General features: G+C 36.9%; 1 protein-coding gene across 8 annotated transcripts in view; it reads right to left on the minus strand.

The window, feature by feature from the left end:
• Nucleotides 1-12,302, minus strand: part of Rapgef6 (Rap guanine nucleotide exchange factor 6) — a 177,236-nt gene that overhangs the window by 102,923 nt on the left and 62,011 nt on the right. Inside the window, exon 1 of one of the 8 annotated variants that reach the window (XM_029483213.2) lies at nt 1,012-2,081. The exons of the other annotated variants lie outside the window; for them this stretch is intronic. Coding sequence (XP_029339073.1) covers nt 1,012-1,164 — 153 coding nt within the window. The 5' untranslated portion in view covers nt 1,165-2,081. Of the gene's footprint in view, nt 1-1,011; nt 2,082-12,302 lie in introns of those variants that run through there. 8 annotated transcript variants of the gene reach the window in all.

Genomic DNA, 12,302 nt, shown 5'->3' on the forward strand with positions numbered 1-12,302 from the left:
AGTGCCGGGGGCCCACAGGTGGCGTCTGCACTGAAGCAGCCACACTCTTTGTATGTGCAGATAAAAGCACAAACTGTGTACCAAGGCTCCTTTCCATCTCTTTATGTCACAGGCAGCTGTTTGCCAAATGGACAGTGCATTTAAATATCCCTCCCACTAGAACATTCGGGAAAGATATGCAATGGGCTCAGCCAAATAAACAGTACAACACAGTGCTATCAAAGTATTTTCTCCTTAGTCACCATCAAGAGTGAACCTTTGAAACAAAGACACGATTTCAGACCTTTCTATGAAAAGTCTCCAGTGTGCCTAAGTATCAGAGAACTATAAAGAAATTTTGACATATTTAAAATTCATCATCTAAGCATTTTCTAAAACCTAAGATACCTTCAAACACTGTAAAAAGCTACTGTCAAAAATAAAACTAAATTGCAATAGACTAGTTTTCAACAACTCAGGATTTTGTTGACAGTTAATGTTTGCCTTAAAATGACAAGCAGTTTTTTACCAATTTCTATTTTGGAAATACTTTGGAACACTGAATATTTTTACATAATTAATTTATATTCACTTTTTTTTTACATTATTCTTTAGGAATGAACACCCAATTTTACAAACTAGAACAATTCATTTCTAAGTTATTAGGGAGCATCACATTATCAAGATATGTTCTATAAGCCCATGATCTGAACATGATGTCTAACCATACTAGCCCTTTAAGGTAAGAAACAACAGAATGCCTCAAGTTAAGCATGGGCACAAGTAATTTCAAAAATATCAACAGCTAAGTGATGATCGTGGTGTCTAAGGTATGCATTTCAGATGTACATTTTAAATTGCAGACTATTGAGTCTTTTCAACCCATCTCAGAGGCTTTCTCTAAATTAAATGACATTGAGACAAGGATTTATAGACTGTTTTATAGTTGTTATTAGCACAATAGAACTAATTTAGAATTCAAGTGCAGTTTAAATTTAATGATTAAACTATATAAAAATAGTAATCACTTACTTTGGAGGCCCATGGCTGAAGACAATTGGCGTAACATCGAACAAGAAAAGCCATTTCCTTGGCTGGAGGGGTAGTTTCTCTTTTAAACCAGAGAGAGCCACACTGACGAGTATGTTGACAAAATTCTGATAAGTTTCTTTTTATAATCCACATACCATTGTTGCTATATAAATGTAGCTCCTCCAACCCTCTTCACAAACAAAAATCAGAAGCTTTCAGAAGCAGAATATTGTTCTCAGTATAAGAATTATCCTTAAATGCCACTTTACAAGCAAGTAACATCAAATAAAGATGTTTAGATTTCAGGCTCAGCACACAGTTACATGCATCCCCAGGTACCTGACATAGACATACACATTGGCAGCAAAGAGACTAATATCGTATCTATCAGTCAAAGCAAGTAGGCAACATGCATGAAATCTGTGTTCCTGGAATCCGTGCCTCTGTAATATAGCTGTTTTTCCATCAACTTATTTCATTCTGAAGAGCAAACACTGCAGAGTCTTCTGCATCAGAGGCAAAGCAAATGCTGAATTCTGAAGACTACAGTCTCTTCTTTAAATACTCTTAAATGCTAGAGGTTAAAAACCAAACCAAACCAAAACAAAAGACGAAACAAAAAAATCCCACCATACACATACATCATCCAGAGCAAATGGAGGCAGGAGACAAATGCTCTAACAGGTTTGTTCTGTATAATGTCTGAGAATATCCAGAATTCAAAGCAACCTTCTCTTCTCCCAAGCAGTTTCACAGCTCTGCAATACAGCTTCTGATTCCAGGCATTAGTAAGAAAGCACTGATGATCTAAGTCTGCCCTTTCTGGATAACATGTATATACGACGCAGCACAAAAACCACTACATCTTTTGTGAACGCAAGAGCCTGTCAGTGTCTTAATTCCTGCTGTCCTTGCCTGCTTCACAGCAGCTCCCTAAGGAGAAGCTCCTATTGATTCTATGCCCTGCAGTAAGATGAAATATCTAATAAGAAGGAAAGAGAGTGGGAGGAGAATAGAGCTAAAAGGATGACATCACCTGTGCAGAAAGCCTTCACAAACTGCATTAGATCAATTGGCTACTGTATCTGCAGATGTAGCCCAAGAGCAATTTACTGAACGAAAACACACACACACACACACACACACACACACACACACACACACACACACACGACCTTCTGTGAGACACGCTGGCAAGCTAAATCCTGGAAGCACAAAACCTGGCTAATGTACCAGTCTATTTTATAGTTTTTACAATTCTGTACATTAATATTCAGTTGTATTTGAAAAGTCTCTTTTCTAATATTATTTAAATTTAACACAGAATTATTCTCTCAGGGAAAAATAATTTGCTGTAGTAAGATACTATTGAATTCAAATACCTGGGCTGTCTGGTTCAGAGATGTCACATCAAAGGAATGTTAATACCATAAATTTATGGGTTTCTACATACAACTTGCTATTTATTGAATGTTCTGAAGATTAAATCTTCAAGCCCACATCGAGTTAGCATTAAAAATTAAAACAGGTGCTAAGATATATACATATATATTAAACAAAACCAAGATTTTTATGTAAAGATTTAAATAAAAACAATCCTTTTGCAAGGAGAAAAAAAAAATCCATGTAGGTACAATGTATACTAATTCCTCTAAGGAAGAATAATCTATACAACATAGTACTTCACTGCAGTCAATGTGCAATTCCTAGAAAGAGAGCCAGCAAAACACAAAATGAATCAGAAAAGGAAACAATTAAACCTGTCTCTGATAAGAACATGGACTAAAAGGAAGCTGTCATATTTTTCTTTAAAACTTTAAAGAGAAAAAATTTGCCACACCCTCTGCAGTAAGATAAGCACCATAGCCTTTCCTTCATGCTTCTGCTACAAGGCACCCTTTCTTTTGTGCTTCTGCTTATCCACCCACCTAGCACTTCATCTCCTACCTGTGCCCCTCCCTCCCAATGGCTAAAATACAGTCAGGCCTAGCTCCAGGCAGCACAACTGTGAGACCAGCAGTCAGTGTGTAAAGTGACAGAACCATTTTCCTCTATTTAGATAATACTTTTGAAGACAGGGAATGTGCAACACGCAAGGAGATTACCTGAGAAACAGGTATTGTAATGAAAGATTCTGCTTACTGCTGAAAATAAATATTGTTAACATACATGTATGTGCAGACAGACAGACACAGACACAGACACACACAAAGTTCCTTGATTCCCTCAAGCAAGGTCTCTTACTTTCCAAGTGACACTAAACTCCTAATTGTGTTGCTCCTTATACAACTAGAATTTAATGTAGCAATGCTATTATTTTGAACACATATTCCATGTTTACAAAATACAACTGTATTTTACATGAATTGCCTCTGAATTGTTTTATTCCAAACCCTATGAATTGCTTTACTCAAAAACCCAGTCCTTTCCCACAAAACTTACACTGAAATATAAAATTTGTTCTCACAAATTCAAATAAGCACCAGTTTACTAAATATAAACCATTTGTAGAGATTGATTTTCAAGAACTATTTTTCCAATTTAATGAATATAAACTAAGTTGGAATTTCAAAAATGCAACTTTAAAGACAAAGGAAAAGCATTCACTTCTTAAATACAAAAATATGGATAAAGATATTTTTGGCTGAAGATACATTTTCTAAAGAAATGTATTAAACACAAAAATTAGTAACAGGACTCAAGATTATTTTAACTATAATGCCAGTCTATAATTATATTCATGTATGTACTGGTAGGATAAATGACAGCCAACCACAACCAGTATCTGCAGTGGCTCCTTGTTCCTTTTTATAAATCATGCTGATACCTTTGACACAAAGGAAGACCTCAAGCTGGGCAAAGAGACAGTCATCTCTTAACTGCTGCTCCGGGAATGAAATGCAAGCCACTAACACCATATGTCAGACCTACTGGAGTACACATCAACCCCAATAAAGGATCAAAACAAGTATTTCTCTCCTCCCTACTCTCCAGTTTGGCTGGCTTATAAGTAAAGATGACATCATCTTATTCTACCAATTATCTTACAGTATTTGCTATTTCAGAACCAGTATGGTTTCCCACCTATTATGGGAAACCTCCTGGGATAACAAACCTGCTTTTCCAGAAGGAAGCAAGAGGCCAAACTATACTCAGCATATAGACCCTAAAAGCAGTCTGATTATACTGCCCCCTCCATTGTCTCTTCACATTCAATAACTAATCTTTTAACTAATTACTGATCTAAATTAGGTCAGTAATTTGTTAAACAACCAAAATGAATTACTAGACAAATCAATTCTTTTTCATGGGCATCACCTTTAGAATTTATCATGATCTCACCTCATCATCAAGTGAAGTCAGTGCAGTGATGGAGGGAGTCCTGATTCACTGTCTAGACTCATCACTACAGGCTATGCGCTGAAGAACACACTTTCCTGCATGTGAAATACCAGTATGCTGAGCCATACAAACAAAATCTTTAGCTTTAAAAGGGGCATTTGACTACTGCGAGATAAAACAAAGTTTCCAATAATTACAAAACAGTTTTTATAAATATATAAATGATCTGGTTACTAAAATTTGTTATTTAAATATATAATTTACAAGCCAACTATAAACTGAATATCGGAAATTATGCTGCATAGAAAACCAAAGATAAGGTTCTAATAGTTAATAATATACCCGCTCTTCACCACCCCATTTGTACAGGCGCAATTTAGGGATGCCAAATGCCCAAAGAGAGTAACAAAAGTATTTTACAAAAAAAACCTGTCAGTCATCTCTGCCTTTTATTTAAGCAGTTGGTTTTTGAAATGTAAACCGTTAAACACATTGATTTCTGTAGAAAATCCTACTGAAGTAGTTTAATCCTGAAAAATAAACTGATAATGCTACAGTAATAACACGCTATGCAGTGACAGCACGCCAGCTTCTGTAAAGTAACCACAGTGTCCCACCCTTTCCTCCCTTTGCTTCAGAGAAATCAATCTGTAGCTATCAAACACAGTTAACTCTAATTCCTTTTGCCCCTTAAGTAATTTCTGACTTCAAGAAGCCAGTCCTATCTATTCCTCATCATCCTAAAGAAAAAGAGCATCACAGCTTTCCTCCTGGTCTTTGTAAGCAACCCTGCTAGCATACTGTGACGTACTCACTGATTGCTTGCATGCTATCAAAAACCTTTGTCAAAACCACTTGAAGTCCATATGTACTATGAAATATGATATATCCTTAGGGAGTGATTGAGAAAGAAAGAGCAAGGGGAGAGAGGAAAGCTGTTATCATCAGCGATGGTGATGTAAGCTTCTATAATTAGAATCAGTGAAACTGAAGGAACAATAAAAGGCACCACCATGCTTCTACTTTGCCCTACTCAAAGTAGCTGTACCAGGCCTTTTCTATATACATAGAAGGAAGATATTTTGCACATAGAAGTCAGACAAGTATATATTATTATGAACATAGTTTTAAAATAGTTATTTCTTTAAAAAAAATCTAGTAATTTTAAAAATCCACAAACAAGAAAATAAAATTTCATTTTAAAAATAAACTGTCAAGAATACTTTATCTGAACTGGATCACACTATTACCTCTATTGAAACACATCATTTTCTGGTATTGTGAAAACTGAATACAGAACATAGTTTTTAGTGAACAGAGAACAGATCAATCTGAAAAGCAGTAATGTTAATTTGTTTGCCATTTAAGGAGCTATTATACTTGTCTACCTGGAATGCTGTCAAAAATTATCCTTAGACTGCTGACATACATTAAGACCTGAGTTAAACAATTACTGAAAGAGCTTTCTTTGGCAATTGCTGTGCAAACAGTCACAAGTATGATAATCTTTCTCATTCTGGGTCCCTGGACACATCTACATGAGTTAGTTTTATCCTTAGGGAACCACAAACTACCCCAGAAGGAACAGTATACCTGGCTGTCTTCCTCCCAGCACTAACGTTCATGCATAATGAATAATAAAAATGATTAAAAATATGACTACTGTGCTAGTAATATTTATGTAAAGTTATTTTCATACTTTTAACTCAGTAATTTAATTCTATGTATTAATCCTAAGGAAATAACCAGTCATTTATTAATTTATATATAAAAGTTGTTTGTTAACAGAAGAAAAACCAGAAGAGATAAACATACAGCATAGTATGAATGTTAAAGTATTTTGGAAAATTTTAGTTGACAAAAAATTTAAAAGGCAGGATATATAAGCAGTCAGTATCATCCAATATAAAAGTTTGTGTTAATAAACATTCCTTTGAAAGTCACTTTTCCAGCACTAACTACCTCGGCTCTGAGGACCTTGCCTTACTTCTATGTGTTAACATTTCTATAAGAAGCACATATTTCACCAAACACTTTAACAACTCTTAAACTGACATTTCTCCCACTAAATATCAATTGCATTGATTTGTGGACGCACGGCTCTGGAGTTTGTTTTATGAATCTATCAAGAACTATGTTACTTTCCAGAGTGAACCAGATTCTACTAGGAGATATAGATAGTAGTGAATGGGGTGGGGGATGGAGGGGGGAGGAGAATATCCTTGAAAAAATGTAAGATAGAAAGCACCAGGAAAATCACAACACTTGCATTAACAATGGAGAAGGTGACCGTCTCTATTGAGGGGCTTGAGATCCAGTTAAGACCACACTGATACATCACAATGAGATTACCTAGTAAAAAAAGCCTACATTTCATAACTAACATACTCAAGCACCAACTAATTTCTAAACTTCCAAAACATCATCCAGATCTAGAATTGACTCAGTTACATTTCTACAAAAATGACTTAGCATTAATAATGTCTGGTATTTCAGAGATTCATTTCCAGTCAAAGATACATTGTTTACTTTGATAAAAATCAAGATGTTTCATGTTTCAGGCTTACTCTTGGAATTTAACTCAGGGTAATACTAGTATTAAAAATTGAACAACATGTATGGAAATGTTCACTATTGGGGTTGGCGAGATGGCTCAGTGGGTAAGAGCACTGACTGTTCTTCTTGAAGGTCCTGAGTTCAAATCCCAGCAACCACATGGTGGCTCACAACCACCTATAATGAGATCTGATGCCCTCTTCTGGTGTGTCTGTACTTACATATAATAATAATAAATAAATCTTTGGGCTGGAGCGAGCAGGGACTGAGGAAGTGGGGCCGATTGGAGTGAGCAGAGGTCCTAAATTCAATTCCTACAACCATCTGTACAGCTACATTGTACTCACATACATTAAAATAAATAAATAAATCTTTAAAAAAGACAGAAAATGTTCACTATTACACTTTATTTAAATTAAACAAGGCAAGTGGACTGAGGAGCTGGCTCAATGGGAAAAGTATTTGCTATGCAAGCATGAGGATCGACTGAGCTTTGAGTCTCAGATGCAGTATTGTGTATCTCTAACTCCAGTACTCCTACACTGAGATGGAAGGGAGGGACAAGAAATTTCAGAAGCTTGATGTGGGCCAGCTATCCTGGTATATGCAAAGGTGAACAAAAAGTGTGTCTGAGAGGAATGGCACTGGAGATTGTCTTCTGAGCCACAGAGATGCTATGACACATATGTGCCTATACACAAACAAATATAAAAATAAAATAAAAAAGCAATTAATCTTATGTAAAATATAAAAAAGAGCTCAGGATTGAACTTATGGTTTGCACATACCACACATGTTCTTTACCAATGAACTACATTCACAAATTCAGTAAGTTGGTAATTAATTTTTCTCAGTGGAGCAGAACTGTATGGGCACCTGTATCAGGCATATGTAATGTACTATGGACCAACAAAGGACAAAGGGAAGTACAATCCATGAGGAAATGTCAGAGGTTTCTCCAGAGAGAATGTGGATGAATGGAGTTTGGGAGCAAAGTTAAGACTGTCAGAAGACATGGCACAACACTACTATGAACAAAAAGAACAAGAAGCAAGTTAAAATTAGAGTTAGACTTAGAAGCTCAGGAAGGAAGGGAAGGAGGGAGGGAGGGAGGACAGAGTTGGGCCAGAAAGCTGTAAAGGTAGACTGCTGTCACATAAGAAAGGGACTTCAATCTAAACTGGCCTTGCTAACTACTATAAAAAAAAAAAGAGGTATTATTATTTTTTGGTAAGACAAGAGTCCACTTTGCAGACCGAGATGTCCTGGAGCTTGTGTGAGTCTTTTTGGCTCTGCCTTCTGAATGCTGGGATTAAAAGGATGCACAACCCAGTTCAGTCAAGGTTTATTTCTGTGCTTTCAACTACAAGGGCAAATGCAGTCTGAAAATGTTGAACGGACAATTCTAGTAATACACAATCTACAAGTTTTAAATAGTGCATCCTTCTGAGCAGCATTATGTCGATCCTGTTGTCTTGCTCCTTCTAACCTGGGACTAGACACATCTCTGTTTAAAAACTTACTCTGTGTACTTTCTACCAAGAACTCAAGTTCAAAGTATTTTAAAAACAAGTGTGTGTGTGTGTTAATTTTATGTGTATGAGTATTTTGCCTAGATGTATGCATGTGCACCATGTGCATGCCTGGTATCCTTGAAAGGCATCAGATCTCCTTGAACTGGGGTAATGAACAGTTGTGAACCTCTATGTGGGTGCTGAGAGCTGAACCCGGGTCCTCTAGAAGAGCAGCTGGTACTCTTAGCCACTGAACAATTTCTCTAACCCCCTAAGTTTCCACTCCTGGATATAGCTGATTGAATTCAGGTTATCAGGCTTGGTGCCAAGCATCTTTACCTGTTGACCCATGTCACCATGCTCAAATTCTCCTATGCTGAGGTTGCTAATATCTTTAGATATGAGTCTTTTACCTGTGAAATAGGTGTACTGGCTAGTTTTGTGTCAACTTGACACAGCTGGAGTTATCATTAAAAAAGGAGCTTCAGTTGAGGAAATGCCTCCACGAGATCCAACTGTAAGGCATTTTCTCAATTAGTGATCAAGGGGGAAAGGCCCCTTGTGGGTAGGACCATCTCTGGGCTGGTAGTCTTAGGTTCTATAAGAGAGCAGGCTGAGCAAGCCAGGGGAAGCAAGCCAGTAAAGAACACGGCTTCTGCATCAGCTCCTGCTCCCTGACCTGCTTGAGTCCCAGTCCTAACTTCTTTCAGTGATGAACAGCAATGTGGAAGTGTAAGCCGAATAAACCCTTTCCTCACCAACAGCTTCTTGGTCATGATGTTTGTGCAGGAATAGAAACCCTGACTAAGACAAAAGGGAAAGGCAAAGACCATCTTGTACTGTTTTGCTGGCATATATCAAACTAAAGAAAGGCACAGTAATATTCAGGTTAAGATGAAGAAGGCAAAAAAGCCGGGCGTGGTGGCACACGCCTTTAATCCCAGCACTCGGGAGGCAGAGGCAGGTGGATTTCTGAGTTCGAGGCCAGCCTGGTCTACAAAGTGAGTTCCAGGACAGCCAGAGCTATGCAGAGAAACCCTGTCTCGAAAAAAAAAACCAAAAACAAAAAAACAAACAAACAAAAAAAAGATGAAGAAGGCAATAAACTTGAAGAAGAAAGACATGCATTCAAATGATGGAAATGTGGTACACAAAAGCAATAGGCCTACATCAAGACCTCGGTAAAGGATCTCCTGAAATGAGTGACACCAAGCCATTCATTATAAGTAAGGAACGGCTATGATCATTTAGGATTCAGTTTGGACCAAAAAATACAAAAATGTCTGGTAAAGCGGTATCTGCAAATAAAAAAGCTGCTGCCACATTCTATTTAGCAGGAGCAGTGTGCTTATCAAGCTAACCTGAACTCATACTTTCATTCTCATTTATTAGCTTACTTGACTTTATTTACTTTAACATCTTTATGAAAGTGATTGCAATTGCTGAATGTTTTATAGAATATCAGACACTAGGCAAAGTCCTTTAATAAACCTGTAAACATACCAATACCCCCAGAACTATAACACAACCAACAAAACCCACAAATCAAAAACACTCAGACCAAAATAAAGCTCACACAACTTGACCAAAGACACATAATACTACGTAAACTTACCTAAGAACAGGTGCTGTTATGACAGGCAAATTACTCTGAGGATACAATGAGGCTCTCATTATTAAGGCAAGAGCAATGTAATGTAGAGAGTAAGCATACACATTTGACAGATGTTCTAAAAGCACATGTGCATGCTCCATCTTTCCAAGAAGAAAATGATACAGAATTGAGTCCTGGGGATGAATAGGTTTTAGGTAAAGCAACAAATAATAAAGGGAGATTTAAAATAAAATGAAGAATACAAGAGATCTATATAAAAAACATGGCCTGTTTAAGGACCAACAATGTGGCATGGTCAAAAAAAAAAAAAAAAGGAGATACATAGAAAAACAAAGTACAAAACTGGAAATGTGAGGACCTGTGCTTGTCAACCTGGCAGCTGCAATTTATCTATTTAGTTACTTAAACTGATTCCAAACTAAATAAAGTTAAAACTTTAAGACACTGAGTTACATTAGCCACATTCTAAGTACTTGGGGACCAGAGGGCTGTTACTCCTCTGGGCAGTACCAACATAAGGCGTCTGCTCCATCCTAACAAGTTCCACTGCACATGCTGGTCTAGACTCCGGATGTCCTCACATGCTGGATCACTGCAACTTCTCTGACAGATTGTGGTAAACCACCACCCAAAACCAACCAACCAACCAAACAAAACAAACAAACCAAGGATATTGTTAGAGCTCCATCTAAAACTTAAAAAAGCAAAATGAATGGACCAGTTGGTGGTAGTGGGTAGGAGAATATTAAGAACAAGCCTACCAAAAGGAGAACCAGTTTTGAACAGATTTTAAAATCAAATACAAAAATAACTAAGTACATTTGTCTTGATAAAGAGATTATATACTTCTCATCTTAAGAAATATACCCAATCCAGATGAAAACAGTTTGTACAGTGGGCTTGGGTGACGTTATAACAGTCCTATGAGGAAAATCAAGGCAGGGGTAGTGGCACATGGACGAGGGAAGAGGACATGAGTTCAAAAATAACCCAAGTCATATATTGCAAGACCTCTCACAACAAAATAGTAGTGAGCACTTAGAGAAATGACACAGGGAAACTGAAACACACATTTTAAATAACTGAGGGAGAAAAAGTCTACAGGTACCAAGAATCAGGCACCAGGTGTGTACCTATATCCCAAGTACCGAAACAGAAGCCCAGTGAACAGGCAGGTAAGGAGTCAGCACTACTGCTTTAGTGGCAAAGCAATCAAAGCACAATGTGAGTACTAAAGGAGGAAGGACTGTAGGCAGCCAGCTCATCTAGAGATGCTGGACTCTCTCTACATGGCTTAATTACAGATTCTACTCTCTAAATCTTTTTTTATAAAACAAACAGCTTTGTGCTATTTCTAAATACTAAATACATCTTCCTCAAAGGTCCATGGTCCGAGAAGATTTTACAATGTCCAAAATAACTAAAGTATGACAAGGTTTTATTTATCCCTACAGCAACAAGATTACTTAAAATCTTTAGACCACAATGTACATAGTATTAGAGTTCTGAAGAAGGCTAGTAAAACCTGACTCTATCCAGTGCTGATAAGGAGGAGGGACAAGTTACTTTGTCTCTTAGACCAAAGGAAAGAATACAACAAAGAATGGAGACTGTGCAGGCACTCTGAAAAACAGCTTCTCTGTTTTGTTTTACATTTGTTCTGTTTAATGTAGCATTTAATATATGATCTAGTCACCTCTCCTGAGTATTAACTTAAGGAAGCTGAAAATAACTGTTTCAAAAAAGATGTATATACAACTGTTCATAACTGTGCTACAATGAAACAATTAAATCAGGTAGAAAATGAAACAAAACATGCCATACTGAAACAATTGAGTATTGCTCAGAGAAAAAGTAGAGAGATAATGAAATAGACAATATGGATATATCACATAATCACTGAAACAAGAATAAGATGACAGGCAAAAAGAATAATGTAACATAGTAAGTCATATAAAGTCCCAGTGAATAAAACTAATTAACACTAAGAGAAAGCACAGCAGCTGCCTAAGAAAACAGGGATTTAGAGAAGGATGGATTAAAAAAGAGACAAAGCATTTGGGAGTGATAAAAATGTCTATCTTGATCATGCTGACTGCTATAAAGGCCTATATATAATATCAAACTTCAATTATGAGTTATGTACTACTGATAGCCAATAAAGTTAAAAAGACACATAAACTGTTACAAAGATTGAAGTTTTGAAGATGTCACTACTAGAGGAGGCCTAGAAGCCCAGGTCATACTTAAGAGCTGTTTCGAAG

The sequence above is a fragment of the Mus caroli genome, unplaced genomic scaffold (assembly GCF_978045245.1).
Source record: "Mus caroli unplaced genomic scaffold, Mus_caroli_1 scaffold_13, whole genome shotgun sequence".
Lineage (NCBI taxonomy): Eukaryota > Metazoa > Chordata > Mammalia > Rodentia > Muridae > Mus > Mus caroli.